Below are 21,564 nucleotides of genomic sequence, written 5' to 3'. Positions count from 1 at the left end.
AAATTTGGCCTGGTTGTACTTTCCTCTTCTACCACTAGCTGGCCGGGCACTTGGAGGTATTAGATTGAGAAGGACAACTCAAGGTCAGGTTATGGGTATCTCATCCAATGGGAAGGGATCTTGTTGAATCCCTTGGCCTGTTGGGAGAGGTCAGGTGTGCCACCCGGACCGCCATCTGGGTGGACGTGTGTCGTTTGCCCAGGGCTGCTAGGCTGGAGAATTGACCTATCCTGGGGGCATCAGGCTGCCAGGCTGTGTGAGGGCCTATCCTGAAGTAAGAGGGCAGCGCAGGGTTGGCACTGTGGCTTGAAGTCCAACCAGAAGTGACCGTTCTGCCGGCCGGAGAACCTGTCAGTGGTCAAAGGGAGAAGGGAAGTTGTTGTCACGAAGGGACCAATCACCTTTTCCAGGGACTACAGTGAGTAACTGAAGCAAGTACCGGAGCAGATATTTATTGTATGTCTCAGAGCAGGTGGAGCGCGAAATTGCATGGGGGGGGGGGGGGCGGGGGCAAGATAAATTATGAAAGACAGCTGAAACAAACAGAGAGGGTGAATCTCCTTAATGGGGGCACAGACAGCAATAAAAACTGACAGGGGTGCTAATCCATCTCCACTCCACTCCAAACTTTTCTTTTTAGTTTTGCCTTTAGTTGTACTTTAATATTAAAAACATACATGGGGAAACAAATCCTCCGTTTTTTCCCGGGGACCACTGAGAGGTGAATGTGATAGGAAATTACAGTTGTCAACAGAACAGGAAGTGGGGAAATCCTCCACTAGGGACATCCGTTCTAAGGGAATTTCCCTTACTTTGAAAAGATTTCCTCTCACTTCCTGTTGTCTCTCTAGAACAGGAAGTTGCTGAAAATCTCCTCACAGAGAAAAAAAATGTCAAGGTGTTATCCTTCTCCCAATTCATCCAAACATATACACAAAAGTGTTCGATCTACCAGCGCCAATGCCACAGTCACGATAACAATCGCAGATCGTCGCCATTGCTAGTAAAAAATACATTTAAAAAATGCCATATGCCAAATGCGCAAACACATCACTATACGCTTATTGCGATTTTTTTTTTTTTACCAAAAATATGTAGAAGAATACATATCGGCCTACACTGAGGAAAACAATTGTTTTTTAAAAAAAATAATAGGGATATTTATTATAGCAAAAAGTACAATATAATGGGCTAGATTCATAAAGCCCGCCGTAAGTTTGTGCGGGCGTAGCGTATCTGAGATACGCTACGCCGCCGTAACTTAGTGAGGCTGGGGCTGGATTCTCAAAGAACCTGCGCCCTAAGTTACGGCGGCGTAGAGTAAATCTCTCGGCGTAAGCGCGCCAAATTCAAATTGAGAAGAGGTGGGCGTGTTTTATGTAAATAAAACATGACCCCACGTAAATGACGTCTCTAACGAACGGCGCATGCGCCGTCCGTGAACGTATCCCAGTGGGCATGCTCCTAATCACGTCGCAAATAGTCAATGCTTTCGACGTGAACGTAATTTACGCAAAGCCCTATTCGCGAACGACTTACGCAAACAACGTAAAATTTTCAAAATTCGACGCGGGAACGACGTCCATACTTAACATTGGCTATGCCTCATATAGCAGGAGTAACGTTACGCCGCTGGGGCTGGATTCTCAAAGAACCTGCGCCCTAAGTTACGGCGGCGTAGAGTGAATCTCTTGGCGTAAGCGCGCCAAATTCAAATTGAGAAGAGGTGGGCGTGTTTTATGTAAATAAAACATGACCCCACGTAACGATAACAATCGCAGATCGTCGCCATTGCTAGTAAAAAATACATTTAAAAAATGCCATAAAACTATCCCCTATTTTGTAGACGCTATAAGTTTTGCGCAAACACATCACTATACGCTAATTTTCAAAATTAGACGCGGGAACGACGTCCATACTTAACATTGGCTATGCCTCATATAGCAGGAGTAACGTTACGCCGGAAAAAGCCTTACGCAAACAACGTAAAAAAATCCGCCGGGCGCACGTACGTTTCTGAATCGGTGTATCCAGCTCATTTGCATATTCTACGCTGAAATCGACGGCAGCGCCACCTAGCGGCCAGCATAAATATGCACCCTAAGATACGACGGCGTAAGAGACTTACGCCTCTCGGATCTTGGCCTAATTTCGGCGTATCTTGCTTTCTGAATACAGAAAGAAAATACGCCGGTGCAGCTTTGAATTTACGGGCCCGGATTCAGATAGAGATACGACGGCCTATCTCTGAGTTCCGTCGGTCGGATCTATGCGGCTGATTCATAGAATCAGGTTCCGCATAGATCTCCCTAAGATCCGACAGGTGTAAGTCACTTACACCGTTGGTTCCTAAATTGCAATTCCAGGCCGGGCGCTAGGTGGCGTTTCGTTTTTTACACGCGACGAATATGCAAATGAGGATTTCCGCCGATTCAGAAACGAACGCCCACCCGTCGCTTGCGTTCGGCTTTTTCCGGCGTATAGTTACCCCTGCTATGTGAGGGGTATCCTATGTTAAGTATGGCCGTCGTTCCCACGCCGAGTTTTGAATTTTTACGTCGTTTGCGTAAGTCGATTCAGAAAAGAGCTGGACGCAAGTTACGCTCACGCCGAAACCAATGACGTCCTAGCGACGTCATTTGGAGCAATGCACGCTGGGAAAATTTGCGGACGGCACATGCGCTGTTGGATCGGCGCGGGGACGCGCCTGATTTAAATTGTAGACGCCCCCTAGCCGCGGAATTCGAATTCTGCCGGGGGATTTACGATACGCCGCCGCAAGTTTTGAGGTACGTGCTTTCTGAATTAAGCACTTGCCTCAAAAACTTGCGCCAGCGGATCATAAATCAGATAGGTTACGCGGATCTAAAGATCCGCTAACCTATCTGAATCCGGCCCACACAGCGTATCTATAGATACGCCGGCGTAAATTCTTGCTGAATCTAGCTCATTGTGTTTTTTTCAAACTTGTCACTTTTCTTTTGTTTATAGCGCAAGAAATAAAAAAACGCAGAGGTGGTAAAATACCACCAAAAGAAGCTCTATTTGTGTACAGTGTTGTATGACCGCGCAATTGTCATTTAAAGCGTTACAGCGCTGAAAACTGAAAATTGGCCTGGGCAGGAAGGGGGTGAAAATGCCCGGTATTGAAGTGGTTAGTAATAAAAACATGCATGGGGAAATAAATCTGCAGCCTCTGTTTATCCTGCTGGCTATTAAAGCGGAGGTTCTACCCGCCATTTTTTTTGATAGTTTTTTCCAGGGTTTTGTTGCGCGTATTTGCGCGTTTGCATACAGCGTCGTCCAACGTTTTTGTACTTCGACGTTTTTTATTTTAGCCAATAGGAAAAATTATCATCTCTTTCATCCCTTGTTGCTATGTTGGTAGATTTTCTTTATCTTCTGCCTGGGTGAAACGTTCTATTGATTAAAGCGACAAAACGCCCGTAGCAAACGCTCGTTGTCGCGCTAGACGCTTGAATCGAGCGTTTCCATTACTTTCTATGGGAAATACAAACGCTCAAACCGCCCAATTTGCGCGACAAAAAAGGGTCCGGAACTTGTTTGGGCTTCAGGCGTTCGGCGTCAGGCGTTTTGTAGTGGAGATGTGAACTGTCTCCATAGAGAATAATGTATTTTTTCCCCTCTAGCGTTTTGGAGCGTCGCGCTTCAGGCGACAAAACGCTAAGGTGTGAATGCAGCCTATGGGTAACAGGCAGTGAAGCTTTGCAGCCTCACTGCCGTTTCCTACTACCCGTCCGCGAGTCTCGCGGCGCTTTGTGAATGGGCGGCTGCTTTCTGGGATACACAGTTCCCAGAACACATTGCGCCCCATTCCCCAGAAGACAACGCAAGGAGGACGAGGAAGAAGACCTGCCGCGGTATAGGAAGAGGCAGATTAGGAAGATCCGCATAGCAACCACCATTTCTGGTAAGTAAAATGTTTTTTTTTTTGTTTTTTTTTGCAGGATTTTGGTGTGTTTTTTTTTAGGGTGGACCTCCACTTTAAGAATAATTTTAGAGTTGTCACAGAAACAGAAAATCCTCCAATGGGGACACCGGTTGTGAGAGACAATGTCTTCACTTTGGAGAAGTTTCCTCCCACTTCCTGGTTTCTCTTTAGGACAGGAAATGGTGGAAAATCTCCATAATGGGACACAGAAGGCAGAGGAAAAAAAACTCAGGAGTTGTAACACTCATCCAAAATAAATAAATAATAATTCTGGCTTTAGATTTGCGTCGATAAAAAAAAAAAAAAACATGCATTAGGGAAATAGATCCACCGGCCGGATTCAGAAAGATGAGCGGATCTTTCTGCGGGCGTAACGTATCTTAGATACGTTACGCCCGCCGTAAATTAGGGCGCACATCCGTATTCAGAAATAACTTGCGCCCTAAATTACGGCGGCGTAACGTATGTGGTCCGGCGTAAGCCCGCCTAATTCAAATGGGGATGATGTGGGCGTGTTTTATTGAAATTTGATGCGACCCCGCGTATTTCACGTTTTTTACGAACGGCGCATGCGGCGTTCGTGAAAAAATCCCAGTGCGCATGCTCGAAATTACGCCGCAAGTCGTCATTGCTTTAGACGTGAATGTAACTTACGTACAGCCCTATTCGCGAACGACTTACGCAAAATTTTCAAAACTCAACGCAGGAACGACGTCCATACTTAACATAGGATACGCCTCATATAGCAGGGGTAACTTTACGCCGGAAAAAGCCTAACGTAAATGACGTAAAAAAAAACGGCGGACGTACGTTTCTGAATCGACGTATCTACCTAATTAGCATATTCCTTGCGTAAATATACAGAAGCGCCACCTAGCGGCCAGCGTAAATATGCAGCCTAAGATACGACGGTGTAAGACACTTACGCCAGTCGGATCTTAGCGTAACTAATTCTATGAATCAGGCGCATAGATACGACGCCGCACACTCAGAGATACGACGGCGTATCCGGAGATACGCTGACGTAAACTCTTTCTGAATCCGGGCCCCTGTCTCTGCTGTTTATCTTGGTGGCCATTGAGAATATTGTGATAGGAAAATCCACAATTTTAGAGTTGTCACAGAAACAGAAAATCCTCCAATGGGGACGGTTGTGAGAGGCGATTTTCCTAATTTTGGAGACATTTCCTCCCATTTCCTGTTATCTCTCTACAACAGGAAGTAGCAGAAAACCACCCCAATAGGACACAGATGGCAGAGAGATAAATCTAAGGAGATGAAGCCTCTGCTGCCTTTTCCCGCACGGACAGAAGGATGCCTGGGCTGTATATTAGAGAGGAATCACAGATCATACAATCAGTGCTGAGAACTAACCCGCACGGCTTCCCTGCTGAGATTCAAACCCCGTGCCCCTGACCGCCAGCCAATCACAGAGCGGGGCGGGCTCTACAGCTCCTAGGCAACCCATTGTCCAATGAGGGCGGAGCCGCGCGCTGCCTCTTCCCTTCCCGGAGCTGAGAGCGGGAGAAGACCGACCTCCGGCTTTCCCCTCCGCCGCCACGGGATACCATCTTCACCCACCCACCGGGACTCCTCCCCTCCGAGTGTATGCCGTCCTCCGGTGACCCGGGCTGACGTAGCACGGTGAGTGTGATTGGAATACGGGCCGGGCTGTGTGAGGAGAGCCGCGCCGGGTACCCTGGGCTGGCTGCGGCCTGCTCTCCGGCCGGGGGCCGCTCTGCTTTTTATGTATGTAGTAGAAATGTTTCACGGACGGCTCGGGGCCGTATAGGCTGAGCGTAAAGGGAGAAAATCACAATGGACGAATCCAAAATGGCGCCCCCCCTCTCTCTAGTCATCGGGCAGCTATGCGGTGACGTCACCGGCGGAGGCCCGGATGTTCCATTCATCTGCCTGGAGGAGGGAAACCACCCACGTGACCAGGAAGATTTAGTGTTTTCTATCAATCCCAGTATATAGATTTTGTATTGTTAATGAACAGAATAAAGCAATACTGGGTGTCAGGTCTGAGTGTGGGGTCATACCCCAGGAGGGGGGGCTGATCTGAATCATCTGCTGATCTCTTCTTTGTCCTGGGGGCTCCATCAGTGAGGAGACTTTGTTCATCTTTGTTTTCCCAACATCACATTCTCTGTTATTTAACGTAGAATTCCAGCCTGCTGCACCTAACTAGCCTCAAATGTCATTGTCCCCTTCCCCTCCTACCACCTATCTTGTGTAAGAACGATGTATGCACTATTTTTTTATATTCAGGCCGCTCTGGTCATGTGATCCCAATTCCCTGGGTCAGTCAGTGGTGGCTGCAGGGGAGAAGAGGGGGTGCCAATAATAGATGGGCTATGGCAGTGGTTCCCCAAACTTCTTGGCCCCAGGGATCGGTTTCACAGCAGCCAACTTTCCCAGGGATGGGGGGGAGGGGCTATTCAGAGTCTGTCCTCTGCCTCCCTTTGCAGCACAGGCCCCCCCCCCCCACTTTTTTATTTATATATATGTGTGTGTGTGTCCTCAGTTCCCCTTAAAGCAGAGTTCCACTCATTTTTATTTGTTTTAAAGCGGGAGTTCACCCATTTAAAAAAAAAAAAAAAATCTCCCCTTAGCTTCCTGCTCGTTCGGTCTAGGGGAATCGGCTATTTATATTAAAATATGTGCAGTACTTACCCGTTTTCGAGCTGCATCTTCTTCCGTCGCTTCCGGGTATGGGTCTTCGGGAGCCGGCGTTCCTTCTTGAGTGACAGTCTTCCGAGAGGCTTCCGACGGTCGCATCCATCGCGTCACTCGTAGCCGAAAGAAGCCGAACGTCGGCGCGGCTCTATACTGCGCCTGCGCACCGACGTTCGGCTTCTTTCGGAAAATCGTGACGCGATGGATGCGACCGTCGGAAGCCTCTCGGAAACCTGTCAATCAAGAAGGAACGCCCATTCCCGAAGCCCATACCCGGAAGCGACGGAGAGGATGCGTCTCGTAAACGGGTAAGTACTGCACATATTTTAAAATAAATAGCCGATTCCCCTAGTAATAACGAGCAGGAATCTAAGGGGGAAAAGTGCCCTCTAAGGGTGAACCCCCGCTTTAAGTCCGCAGCTACGAAAAGCATAGTTGCTGACTTTTAATAAACCGATACTTACCTGCCCCCACGGTCCAGCGATGCAGCCACCCGAAGGCTCGCTCCTCTTCTCTCTCCCTCCTCGACGCTGTCGTAGCAGATGTGGGCCACCTGGGCATGACAGCTTACGGCTTCACGACCGGGCACGCACTGTGCATGTACGAGTCGCACTGCGCTCTGCTTTTGGCCAGTGGGACCCGTGTTGTATCCCAAAAGATCGCTGGCTGGGAGGGGCCGCCTAGGTGGCCAAAAAGAGGAAGCTGGAAGTCCCACTAAATAAGGTGCACACTCTACCCAACACCACCCCCCCCGCCCCCCCCAAAAAGACATGCCAAATGTGGCATGTCTGGGGGCGAGGCATGCTTAAAGCAAAAGTTTTATTTTTGGGTGGCACACGGTTTTAATGTAAATGGTGCAATGTGATGTAAAAGGGTCTAGTGCAGTTCCCTTTATATTACAGTGCCCCTGCAGTCTCCCTGGCCCAATGATGTTGTCCTATCGGCAGGGCAGGAAGAGCTCTCATTCCGATTTGCCTTCAGCCCTGCTGATATGAGTCGGGAAAGGACAAAATGGCATGGCCGCACAGTAGGAGGTGAGCAGCTACCAGGGTGTGTGACAGCCCTGTGCAGACTGCGGGTGCCACTCATCTACTGTGTGGCTCGGCCATCAACACGCCGCAAACCGGGGGTTGGGGACCCCTGGGCTATGGAATCTACTAGGGGTTGACCCTTTTTCTTGAAGCCAAACCCGAACACTTTTTATACTAATAGGATAAGACCTGGGACACCTTTGGGAGCGCCAAAGAGAATAGTAATGCAGCGCGCATGCTGCCCCCTCACCCTCCTGTCAGGCCCTGTTCTGAACCGCATTCCTCTGAATGTGTCTGTGTTTCAGGGACACATGATGTGAATCCCGGACAAGTGGCAACCCTAGATCTGCTCTAGGCTTTAGCAGACCTTGTAAAGCATAGTCTTGCTGACGTGTGACTGAAGCAGGCTGAAAATAGGTAAGTATATACATGGGTGTTATGTGGGGCATTTTTAGGCCTCGCGTACACTGGGCACTTGTTTTTTCCCCTCTGAATGCATTTTAGGGTCCATGCACACTGAGCTTTAACCACATGCTGACCAGTGATGTACCTGTAGTCGTTGGACTTTATTGGTTATACCGGGTTGATGCATGCATTTTTTTAGAGCCGGTGGTCGGCCCTCTTCTAAAAGCAGCTAACTAGCTGGTGGATTGCTTTTACAAGCAGCGAGAGGGGAGCATTCCTTCCGCGGCTGTTCAGGATTGCCCCTTTTACCGGGTGTCTCTAACGATCAGCCGGAGCTTCCGTCAGCTGATTGCACAGACCGGATCGGCTTTGTTGGGCTCTGATATAGTAACCTGGAAGCTGCACAAATACTGTGTGACATTAAAAATATTCCAATGATTTTATCCTCTAGGGTCTAAGTAATTTTTCTAGCAAAAAATAAGAATTTTAACCTGTAAGCAATAAATGTAAAAAATAGGCTTAGGCATGAAAGGGTTAAATAACTTTTGGTTTTCCATCTGAATGGTATAGGAGAGGTTAAAGCTGTCTTTTACTCCTGGATGCATCAATGCTCCCTTCCCTCTTCACAATTTTGAATGAAGTGTCCCCCTCTGAAGCCTCCTGAGATATGTACATTACACATCCCAGGGTGCTTCGCTTACATTTTGCAGCTAGAAGAGGGTGGGTCTGGTGTGTATCAGAAAGGGTTATGGCTGCATGAACCAGGAAGAGGCACCCGATGTCGGGAACAAAGATGGTGATCCGGGACGAGGATCGTGGCAGCAGCACAGCAGATCACAGCAAGACAATACTGGATGAGCTGGATAGGTGAGTATGTGAAATCACCAACCTGGATAACTGGTAAGGGGGAGTAAAGTTCCTCTGTAAAGTAAAACTTTCATTTGGATAGAGTATTGGAGCGTTTTCCCTAATCATCTTCCAAAGCAGCTACTTGAGAGATGACTGGCTTCACATTTAAGAGGAAACAAACAAAAAAAATTGAAAAGCACTTCCTTCTCCCTCATTCTCACTAGTTTTATGTTTCCAGCTGTCCAGTAGTAAACTTCCTCCATGTTTTTGTTTCCCTTGGCTCTGATAGTTGTCGGGTCCCCCTCAGGTGACTAGGTCCTGGTCAAGTTGCCTACCTAAATTTTCCCTCGAAGACTTGCTGGACCTTGCCGCTCAACTGATAATGTGCAACTCCAGCAGCTCAATGCTTTTTTTTTTTTAGCCTGTTCCTTCGGATGTGGTAATTCACTGGTGGTCATCTGACCCCATGGGGGGGGGGTTTACTTCCCACATTTTTTCCCCCGCAGTATAGCACCTTTTAAGCAGGTCCCCTGTATAGTAGGTGGAGGAGGACCAAGATTGTGCCAGCCCTCTTCTAGCACCAGATGATGACCCACTTCCTAGTGTGTAGACTTCCACCTGACCACTTGGAGTACGGGCGTCCACGATTTGGCACCATTCTATTCTGAGCTCTGATTGCTGAAAGAGGCTGACATTAGGGCAGAACTGGGACAGTGACTATTACAGGCTGCAGGAGTTGAGTACTACGGTGGGTGCAGGGCCCAGAAAGCAAACCTAAAGGAATTCCCCCCTCTTCTATGGAGAAGGTTGGGAGCCATCAGGGAACAATGAAGCTACAGAGCTGTACTTCCTAAGGTAAGCATATGCCAAGTAGCTTGTGATTATTGCTTTAGGTTACTAGGCTTTTAACAAGGCTGTTTTATTTATATATTTTTTTTTTAAAGCATAAGTTTACCTTTTGGAACATGTTTCACCCATATTCGGGGTGTAACATGTTACACATCCACCAGCCCTTTTGTACCAGGATTAAAGGGGTTGTAAACCCTCGTGTTTTTTCACCTTGATGCATTCAATGCATTAAGGTGAAAAAACACCTGTCAGTCACCAGCCCCCGTATTACTTACCTGATCCTTCATCTCCTCGGCGCGTCTCCGCCGTCCTTCTGTCCACAGAGTCCCGGCTTTGATTGGATAGATTGATGGCAGTGCAGCCATTGGCTCCCGCTGCTGTCAATCAAATCCAATGACCCGGGGCCAAGTCATACACTCGACATCTATGGATGCCAAATCTGGCCACTCTGCAAAACAAGCTGCGGAGGTCTTTTTTTTTTTTATAAACAAAACAAAGCTTTAGTATAACTTTAAGCTCTGTGTGTGTATGCGTGTGTGTACAGGTTTTTTTTTTTTGATGCCCATGTGTGGGGGAATGCTTTATCAAACTGATGCTTGGATTGTACACTTTCAGTTGTCATTTGTTTGCCTTACCATGTAATGGTGGATTCATGTGTGGTGGCTTTAGTTTGTAGTGTCAGTTTGTAGTATATGTCTATCCATGGATCCACCTACCTTGTCCCTATTTCACCTGAGGAACAAGCAACTTCTTTTGGGTCCGAGGCATGCCTTGTCACTTCTCTGTGTGCATCACAAATGTTTTATGAAACAAACCTCTCTTCCTGCATGGTAAGCTCTGTTAAATGCTTTCACTTACACCAAATCTAATCTCATCCTTTTGGTTTTTCACCTGCACTAGACTAGAAGTCCCAGGGTCTGTGGGATATGTAGTTTCTTCACAGGAGGGTGTCAGTCTTTAGCCTACAGACATGTAATGCGTTAACCTGTGCAGTGCCATGCAAGCACGCCTTATGTTTCAAACAGAAACCTCTGTCACTGAAATGTGAAGATCTATTTTTACTATACAGACCTACTACACACCATTAATCTACAAGGTTATTGTACATCTTGGACAGGTGAAAAGGCAGGTAGATTTATAATGCCTTTTAGGGGGGGGGGTGGCAGCTTTTTGGCACGCTTTCCCCAATATCTTTGCTACCCCTAGTGATCAGGAATATCCTCCAGAACGGGGTAGAAGTTATTTTGATAGTCCTATGGGTCTCGTAAGGAGCTAGGCTCAGCTCTGACGTCGTTTTGGTAATCTGTTCTCCCTGGATTCTACAGATTTTTCCGGATTTATTTTCAGAGAGACCTGTATTCCATCTGAATTCTCGGCTTTCTGTCAATAAAAGAGAATGTTGTGGAAAGGTGGATTAACACTTTTTTTTTTTTTAGCTGTAAAGTAAATACAAAAAAGAACTGGCATGCATTCATATTCAGCTGCTACAGTTCTGGATTTACTCCAGGTAGGAGTTTAAAAGGATATTGGTCCAGTACTCTTAAAGTGCGGCTGGTGGCCCTTTTGGGATTTCTGGAAATTGGCTTGACAAACATCTATCCAACTCCTAGAGTACCTTGACCTAATGGATTACAGATACTATTATTTTACTATTCATCAGTTCTGGTCAGTTACCACCTGCAGAGCTCACCCTCAAGGTCAGTAGCCACATCAGGAGCAGAGGGAAGATGCTTTGTGGGAAGAAATCCTATTGCGGCATGGTCTTCAAGCCATACTTTCCGGAAAGGCCACCGGTTTGCCTCCAGTTATACTTCAAGGCTTGCGCCCCCTTCATTTCTTGTTCCGTATACACAAAGAAAATGAGAGAATCTTTCTAAGGCTGGGTTCACACTACGGTTTTCCCGTCCGTCAGCCGCATACGATTTATATGGAAAACCGTATGCGGCTGAAACGGACGGGAACGTATGGAACCGCACATATGTGCGTTTTCCATTGACATTAATGTTAAAGGAAAACGTATGCGGTTGCCATACTGTTTTAAAAACGACTGCAAAACCGTGGTTGAACACGGTTTTGCGTACGTTTAAAAAACGTTTTGCCAGCAAATCGTACGCACCCGGATGCATCTGAGTGCATACGATTTGCAATGCATTGTCTATCTATACGTTTTCCCGTTCGTGCCCGTACGTTTTCAATACTGAAATCGTATGCGGCTGACGGACGGGAAAACCGTAGTGTGAACCCAGCCTAATGTGGAGAAGTCAGCAAAAAGTTTCAGACTATTCCTGCTTTGTGGCAATCCAAAATTTTTAGATGCTCCTTCACTTGTGTGTATGCAAGCCTTTTTTTTTTTTTTTTTTTTTTTATAGTTTTTGGTATTGTATGGAAGGATTGCTTTTTTGCTCTCGGTCTCTCACTAGTGAGATTTCCCACGAAGTTCATATTTTTGGTTAGAGTGGGGATGGATTGGAACAACTCTCTAGTTCTACTGCCATCGGAGGCTCCATTGAAAAGATTTCTTCACATTCAGTCCGGTAAAAGGTTTTCCCCTGAACAGAAAGTAGGAAGAATATTTTTTTTTTTTTATTTTTTTTTTTTAAACCTGACTTCCCAGTCTATCCAAAATTTAAAAAGTTGTGTAATATAGATGTGGCTTAACTTCCTGAACAGAATTCCTATTTTAGACAGTTTTTACCAGAACAAATGTCCCCGCTGAAGGATTTCCCCTAATTTCTTGCTCTGATAACTATAAAATATTGGATTTCCTGTCACTTTCTGTGTCGGAATAACGGTCACAAGGAGAAATAAAGAGGTGCATCTTGACAGCAGGAACACTGCTAGCCACAAAACCTGACAGGGGTTCCAATCCTTCCATGCTATATCTAGCAGGCTAAATGGAGCTTATCACCCTTACAAGGAAACAAGCTATACTAACCTGACAAGGATTCTAACCCTTCCCCAATCAATTCAAATTTTTTTTTTTTTTCATTAGATACATTTTAATACTTTAGCACAGAGTGTGAGCACACCTAGAAGTGCAAATGGTGAGTGTCTAAGATCTGAAAAATCGCTTTTTTTCCAAAATACGTAAATAGAAAAATTGCCAGATGTTTAAAGTGGTAGTATACTCTATACTACCACTTTTACCTACAGGTAAACCTATAATACGGCTCACCTGTAGGTATAAAGAATATCTCCTAAACCTGTACGGTTTAGGAGATATTCCCCTCGCAATGCGCCGCTGATTGCAGCGGCGCATGTGCAGGGGGGATCCTCGGCTACAGGGCCGGCAGCCGTCGGACCTTGCCGGAATGAAATCTCCCGCGCGGGAGTGACGTCTTTGCCGCTCCAGCCAATCACATCACCCAGAGATGAGACAAATCTCCATACATAAAAAGTTTTACATGTACCGTATTTGCCGGTGTAAAAGGCGACCGGGCGTATAAGACGACCCCCTAATTTTAAATTTTTTTAAAGATTTTTTTGCCTGTACTCATCGTATAAGACGACCCCCCCCCCCCCCCCTCTTCCGGGGATTTGTCTCATCTCTGGGTATAGGTGAGGGTTTACATCCACTTTTTTTTATCTATCAATTGAAATCCACTTCCTGTGTGGCATATTGATCAAATGAGTTGACTATAGATCAATTTTTCCTATTGGCTGAAATTGGTAATTTATCAAAGGTATGTTATAGCCAACAAAAAATTGGATTCAGTAGTCAGAACAGCAACCTGATTGTGTCCTGCATACTTGGATACAATTTTCCGTTGCATGTCCTACAGTTTACAGGCTGCCAGTGGAGCCTGATGTTTTCACTTGGCTTTCTGACGGGTATTAAAAACATAAAAAAAAAAAAAAAAATCCCAATGCACAAAGAGCCGCTCTGTAGAAAACCAGTAGGCAGCTTTCAAAGTGAAGCCACCAAAGCAAGGAATGAACACAATCCTCAGGTAGCAGGCAAAGGGAGATGGATTTATCGGATCTTTATCGTAAAGGGATGTAAGTATACTGAGTGGACCTGTCACCTATAGCAGTGGTCATCAACCCTGTCCTGCAGGGCCCACTAACAGGCCAGGTTTGCAAGATAACTGAAATACATCACAGCTGATATAATTTGCTCCTCAGTGATTGCAGTATTCTAGACTGCATCTCCCCAAGGTAATACATAAAACCTGGCCTGTTAGTGGGCCCTGCAGGACAGGGTTGATGACCACTGACCTATAGGATATCATCTGTGGAAGGAGTTGGGTAAAACTAACATTTAAAATACATTATGTAATATAAAAATTCACAGTAAGCATTTTTACACCAAGTTTATTTTCTTCATCTATACCAGCCAGGTGCCAGTGTGGCAACAGTTTGGTATTCTGGAATATGGTCCTTGTGTTCCCTTGTTTAAATGACCAAAATGTTTCATATCACTCAGTTTCTTGATACAGTGAAATGCATTAGCCAGTTTCTTGTGTAGCTTTTCTAGGAAGAACTGTGGTCTCTGCGTCACATGTAATCTGATTCCTTGGCTGGTTGTGTTTGAAAGGATGGAAAAGCAAGAACAGTACACTTCTGTTCTAAGCTACTGCTTCAGGCCTGCCGCACAACTTTACCACAATGGAGGGAACTGGCAAGTAAACATGTTTACCCTTTAATAATTCTAAACCTCTCCTCCAAAAAATAAGAAGTCTGCTTTAAATTGCTTAATATAAAATTAAGGACCGAGCCTCTTTCTGAGTTTTGTTTTTCTAGCAAAAAAATTACTTAAAACCCCAAACGTTGTATATATATTTTTTTTCTCGCACACTAGAGAATAAAATGGCGGTCGTTGCAATACTTTTTGTCACACCCACCATATTTGCTCAACGGTCTTACAGGCGCACTTTTTTTAATTTAAAAAGTTAGCCCAATTTTATTTATATTGTAAGAGATAATGTTACGCCGAGTAAATACCCAACATGTCATGCTTCAAAGTTGCGCCCACTTGTGGAATGGCGACAAACCTTTACCTTTAAAAAAAATCCTACAGGTTGCATGTTTTCAGTTATATAGGAGGTATAGGGCTGAAATTATTGCTCTTGCTTTAACAATTGCATCGATACCTCACGTGTGGTTTGAACACAGTTTCGATATGCGGGTGCTGCTCAAGTATGCGTTCGCTTCTGAGCGTGAACTCGACGGGATGGGGTGCTTTTAAAATATATATATATATATGTGTGTGTGTGTGTGTGTCTATCTCTATCTCTCTATCTCTTTTATTTATTTAACTTTTTTGATCACTTATTCCTATTACAAGGAATTTAAACATCACTTGTAATAGAAAAAAAGCATAACAGAACCTCTTAAATATTAGATCTGGGGTCAAAAATACCTTAGACCTCATATTTAAACAAAAAAAAATTGCATTGGGTGGATGCACTTGAAGAGGGTACGGCGTTATGGTAGCTAGCTGGAACACACGTGAGGCGGTGACTGTCGGCAGCAGAAAGGGGGGCCCCCTCCTCCATGGGCAGCACAGACCGGGGGCTGTGAGACATCTTTCGCCCACATGTCTGCTTCCTCCCTGCTAGTTTTCATACTGGACGTGTCAGACCGCTGGCTTGGCTTAGGAGAGGGATGGAAGACATTGCCTGCTTACATCCTGTTTGTAAGACCACTAAAGTTTTTTCAGCAAGTTCAGCAGCCAATTACAGAGGAACTACAGACCTCAGGAGAACATGGATGGCAAAGTTGGGTAAGGTAGGAGATCCGCAACAAGGACATGTTATACTTGCATGCTCTCTGCGATGGTTTTGCACAAAACGGCCCAGATCTTTTTTGGGGTCCCTCTTCGGCACTCCTGGCCCCTCCCTCCTACCGAGTGCCCCCCACAGCAAGCGGCTTGCTATCAGGGGAACCCAAGTTGAGCTGCTGCTCTGTGTGTCTATTTAGACACAGAGCTGCAGCCCGGCCCCACCCCCTCTTTCTCTCCCTGATTGACTCAGTGGGAGTCCCAAACAGCTGAGCCTCTTGTACAAAATCGCTGGATTGACATGGGGGACAAGTAAGTATTGGGGAGGCTGAGGGGGGAGCTGCACATACGTGTGTTTTTATTTTTTATTTTATTTGTCTTCATGCATAGACTGCAAAAAACAAACAAACTGCCTTTATAACTATTAAGTAATTGTAAGACCAAAAAATATAGCCCTAACGGGGTCAAAGTACTGTACGCCTGTTCAGAAAATTCGCACATATGTGCATAGTCTGGGCACAGGTAAACTTTAAGGAATACTTGGAATGAAGAACGCTTGGGCTACTTTTCACACGGGGGTGGGGTGTTAGCAGTAGAGCAATGCTTTACCACTGTAATAGGGGCACTTTTAACCCCAGCTAGTGGCCGAATAAAGGGTGCAAAGTGCCGCTGCTGAATCGCTGCCCATTAATTTCAATGGCAGGGGCCGTGCAGGAGCGGTGTATACACCGCTTCTCCACCACCCGAAAGATGCTGCTTGCAGGACTTATTCCAACGTTCTGCAAGCGCACAGCTTCAGTGTGAAAGCACTCGGGCTGCGGGGGAGGCGCTTTACATGTGCTATTTTTGGCCAAAAAGGACCGGAAAAAACACCCCAGTGTGAAAGGGGTCTAGAGCATTACAAGTCAGTTAAAAATAAATGACGGATGCAGTCATCAGCTGTAATAGTGGAACTTTTATTTATTTTTTACTGGGTTTTAACTTTAGAGGAGTTTTGTATTTTGACAGGGCTTTATTAAAGCGGAGTTCCACCCATAAAATTTACTTTACAGAAATAAACGGCATTATCCTAAAACAACATTTGGAAATTCATTTTTTACTCGCCCCCTTCTGCACTGTTGCTGTGGGGAGGCCCCTTGTAGTCTGCCACTTTCTCTCTCCGTGGCGATTCACGTCATTTGCCTTGGCACCTGTGCTTGCTATTGCTTCTGGGAGATGTGTGCCATTTTTTTGGGCAGCGCAGAGGGCTCTTTGTGTTTTTTGGAAGCCTGTTGTGATGGCAACCTGAAAGTTTCCTGTGCTGCGATGTGAGAACGGGCGGTGCATGCTGGTTATACAGCAGCGCCATATCTCAGAGGTTTATCCTTGTGGGCTTCACCTGCCCCCAAGCAGGGTGAATATAAGGTTACTTTTCTGATAAAATAGAAACAATAGCGGCGATAAATACCAGGCTAATGAGTGCGATATTGGCATACTATGATTGTAACAGATTGATTTAAAAAAAGTATATACAGTATGTAGATGGCACTCCGCTTTAAGCAAGTAGTCAAACGGCTTCTAACTTTAGCTTGTTCAATTTAAGCTTTGACAAAAAAAGAACCACCTGGAGCCATTGTTCACACCGGGACGATTTGACGTTTAAGTTTACATGACAAATGGCATGCCAAATTGGAGCCTATTGTTGGCAACGGTACTGTCCGAATCTGTGCGACACCGACTTTGCAACACTGCTGCAGAATCATGTGCGATTCCTGTCCAAATCACATCCGGTTGCCACACCGCATCAGTGAGTACTGGGCTTAGCCCCTGTTCACATCGATGCGATTTGATCAAATTGGAGCCTGTTGCTGGCAATAGGAGCGTCCAATTGATGAAGCGCCCAACGATTTCCAAAAGTAGTTCCTGCACTATATTTGGTGACTACGGGGGTGATTTCAATAGACATCTGTGCGGGTTCATGCACAGATGTCTCTCAAATCGCCCACAAAGGCAGACTGAAATGTTGCTTTGAAATCTCAAATAATGTGAACTTGGGCTGAAACTGGTTTCTATGCACCGCTATACAAGATTTTGCGCACACTCCAGCTTTAGTAAATCAACACAAAAACTGACCGGAGCCTGCATGCTAAAACGGCACACGTGTGTGTGTGTGTGTGTGTTTGTGTATGTATGTATGTATATATGAATGAGCCCTCTGCAAAAGATTTGCTCGTTATGTGTGCACTACCTATTTATAACTGCAGTAGTGACTTGCAAAGCTATGCCATAGGTTTGCCATTTAGACCAAAGGTTCATTGGAGCGTTATTAGCCAGTCTCTGAGATCGTTTGCTTGATGCAGTGCATGCCATCGGCTGCAAGAGTTGCTGTGTTTGTCTGTTACACAGCTACATGATTGCAAAATCTTGTATGTAGCGGGGCCTTAAAAACATTTCTGCTTTAACTTGGTTATGCTCTGTGTTTTATTTTTCCAGGCATAGGTTTTCTGTATATTGACTAACTGCTTTATTTTCATTTTTCGTGCAGTGCAGAGTTAAGACTCGGGTGTTTCCTGATGCCTTGTCATTTAAAAACTTCTCAATTGAGGATCATCCATAGTGCTTAACTGTGCAGTGGATCCAGAATTTCTAAAGCATCATGCATTCTCCAGTGCAGGCTGTAGCTGTCATTGGCCTAGAAATGGACTGTGCCAAAGTTTTATGCCACTTTTCATTACTGGTGCATTACACACCCGGAGAAAACATTGTAATTGCCTTCTCAAGAGGTATACGTTTGATATATATTTAACAGCCTGTGTGTTTTAATTTTTCTAGTCCTGCAACTTTTCATTTAAAATTTTCTTGGTTTGTTTATGTTTTTCAAACTTCTCAATTTTTATTTGAGTTTTTTTTTTTAACTTCTCAATTTTATTGTCTTTAATTTTAAATGTTTGCACTGTGTTTATACCCTTTTGTTCTTTACACATTTTACAGATTACAATGTTTACTCGAGGAATCAAGAGAAAGTGCCTTGACCCTGAAGAAATCGACGGGTCTTTGGTTGAATTGAAAACCGTTCCATCTTACACCCTTGAGCGCCAGTCGCTCTTGGATATGTCTCTTGTGAAACTCCAGCTTTGCCACATGCTGGTTGAACCAAATCTGTGTCGTTCGGTGCTCATTGCCAACACAGTGCGACAAATACAAGAGGAAATGACGCAAGACGGCAGCTGGCCAGTGTTTCACGACCACGAACCAGATCAACCAGCTCCTTTAGAGCGCCTAGTTTCCACAGATGTTCTCTGCCGGTCCTCCAGAGAGCAAGATGAATCAAAACACATTGAAGATGGCTACATCACATACAGTGAAGAACTCGAGGTCGAAGAGACTGAGGAGATCTCTGAACTATCAACTGTGCCTTCAGTAAAAGTTTTGCAGAACTCGACTACATTCTGGGAGGTTGAGAGCCCCCAGGAAAACAAGGCACACTTGCAGAAGTCTATAGACCATATTTTTGAATCTTTGGAGAACAGAAACCCAAGCGCCATGGAAGAATTATTTTCAGAAGTTGACACTTCATACTACGATCTTGATACTGTACTAACAGGGATGATGGGAAATTCTAAATTGGGTCATTGTGACATGTTAGATGGCTTGTCCCCTCAGGCAGCTCCACACAGTCACTGCAAAGCAGAGATGAATGAGATAGACCATATTGTGGAGATTTTGGTGGAATCCTGATTTTGTACTCCTTTTATTTTTTTTTGCTATAAACTTATTCAACCTAACCTGGTCCCCAATCAGCATGTTACATGACATCAATATTTTGTTTGGGGCTCCTAAATCTGTCATCTTGAAACTGAGCAAACTTTTATAGAAAAATATCTACCATGGTATGAGTTATTTTTTTTTTTTTTTAATATGTTCAACTTGGTCCATATCACACACAGTTGGCATGACCTTTTTTTTATATGGTAAATTTAGCGCACTCAGGATATTTGCATGCATATGGTGCATCAAGTGAATCCGATACAACGCCTCAGTAAAGGATTTGCAACTCGTTGAAAAGCAATAATTACATTTTTTTTTTTTTTTCGATTACGCATTTGTTCAAACCAAGCCATACTTTGTAACAAGTATTACTTCCATTCTTAGAAAGGGAAAATGCATCATGCATATCTTTTTGATGTAATATAATTTAGTACTATACTAATCTGCAGTATTTATTTTTATACAGAAACTGTACAATTTTATAGTACACATGTATTATTTAGATACATTTACGTAAACGATCATGTTTTACTTTTTATAATCCTGTCCAAATTTACTCAATGAGCTTATTCAGTAAGGGCACAGTAACTCACAGCAACCACTGAGGCTTCACCTTTTCACTGATTTTTGTATGTGGAAAATTGGAATGTGGTTGATGGGGTTACTGCATTGTGCACATCCTATTTGCACTGCATGATTACATCAACCTTCTAGACTCCCAACTGCAGCCCCCCCCCCCCCATACTTCCAGCATTCTTTGTCTACAGAAGAGCTTTTAATTGTAGTGGTATGATAATGGGAATTTGTAATAACGCAAAGAGTTTGCTGTAACATAGCTCAGACATTTAGCTTTCAGTAAATTCTAGGAAACTATTGAAAGATAATTTTTGTTGAGTTTACTGTAGACTGTTACTCTTTGCACTAGGTGATTAACACCAAAAGTGGTGATATTTTCCTCATCAATTACTGTAAGCATAAAAGAATCATCATGAGAGGTTCTAGTCAAGATTTGGATTTCTCAAAACGGGGAGAAAAATACATTTTAAAGCATAAGTAAACCCTCATCCTTTTTGAGCCACGGAAGATGCCATCTTGGCTTCTGTTTGACATGATTCTGCACATGTGAACAGTTATGACACCAACCATTTGATGGTTTGACAGTTTGGCCAAAAACACAAACAAATGTGACAGTTGGCAATTTCAGCATGTTGGGAATGTTTTTAAATCGATGGGTTTAGTTCTGCTTTTAAATGGAATTATGAAATTGAGCCCTGGTTTGCTAAAGTCGTGCCCCATTAAGACCTCTTTCACACTGGGGTGTTTTCCAGGCGCTTTTGGCCTAAACATAGCGCTTGAAAAACGGCTCCCCTACAGTCTGTGTGAAAGCCTGAATGCTTCCACACTTAGGTGACGAGCTGGCAGGATGTTATAAACTCATGCAAGCAGCATCTTTGGAGCAGTGTAGTGGGCCGCTGCAGCGGCACTTTGCGGATGGTTTTACCCCTTTTTTGCCTGCTAGCGGGGGTTAAAAGCACCCCGCTAGCGGCTGAAAACCTCTGCAAAAACTATGGTAAAGCGCCGCTAAAAATAGTGGTGCTTTACCGCCGATGCCTCAGTGTGAAAGCACCCTAAAGCCTCGTACACACGATCAGTCCATCCGATGAGAACGGTCTGATGGTCCGTTGCGCCTACACACCATCGGTTTAAAAAAAAACGATTGTGTCAACGCGGTGACGTTAAACACAACGACATGCTGAAAAAAAGTTCAATGCTTCCAAGCATGCGTCGACTTGATTCTGAGCATGCGTGGCTTTTTAACCGATGGTTTTGACCTATCGTTAGTAGGCACAACCAATCGGTTAGGAATCCATCGGTTAAATTTAAAGCAAGTTGGCTTTTTTTTAACCGAGGGTTAAATAACCTATGGGGCCCACACACGATCGGTTTTGACAGATGAAAACGGTGTATCACACCGTTGTCCTCTGTTTGTTTAACCTATCGTGTGTACAAGGCCTTACAGCAATGGAATCATTCTAATCGGCGCAACTCAAATAGCTCCAACTTCGAAAAAGGTTCCTGCACTACTTTTGGTGCAACTTCAATATGACTTGCATTGATTTCTGTCACAGAAGTCCTATGCAAGCTGTGATTAAGTTGGGATGTCGGATTAAGTTGAGGCAGTGTGAAGCCAGGCAAACAGTCTGGCAGTGGAGATTGCTGATACATTTTAAAGCTATAGGGAATGTTGTTCAACTGTACTGGGCCTCATTTATAAAGAAAAATAATTGCCTGACTCAAATTTTGATTACCGCAATGGAAATCTGAAT

The 21,564-nt window shown here is 44.7% G+C and overlaps 1 protein-coding gene across 2 annotated transcripts; it reads left to right on the top strand.

Moving 5' to 3' along the window:
* The first annotated feature begins 5,413 nt into the window (after positions 1 to 5,413).
* Positions 5,414 to 20,110, top strand: CDCA4 (cell division cycle associated 4). Of its 2 annotated transcripts, none has more exons than XM_040332129.1 (2): positions 5,414 to 5,596; positions 18,461 to 20,110. In XM_040332129.1, the coding sequence occupies exon 2, from the start codon at positions 18,467 to 18,469 to the stop codon at positions 19,205 to 19,207; it is 741 nt and encodes a 246-aa protein (XP_040188063.1). In that variant the 5' UTR covers positions 5,414 to 5,596; positions 18,461 to 18,466; the 3' UTR covers positions 19,208 to 20,110. The 2 variants fall into 2 exon arrangements, with proteins under 2 accessions (XP_040188063.1, XP_040188064.1); XM_040332130.1 differs by lacking the exon at positions 5,414 to 5,596 and adding an exon at positions 16,202 to 18,252.
* The last annotated feature ends 1,454 nt before the right edge of the window (positions 20,111 to 21,564 follow it).

The sequence above is a fragment of the Rana temporaria genome, chromosome 13, assembly GCF_905171775.1.
Source record: "Rana temporaria chromosome 13, aRanTem1.1, whole genome shotgun sequence".
Classification (NCBI taxonomy): domain Eukaryota; kingdom Metazoa; phylum Chordata; class Amphibia; order Anura; family Ranidae; genus Rana; species Rana temporaria.
This window is presented reverse-complemented; position numbering and strand designations above follow the sequence as displayed.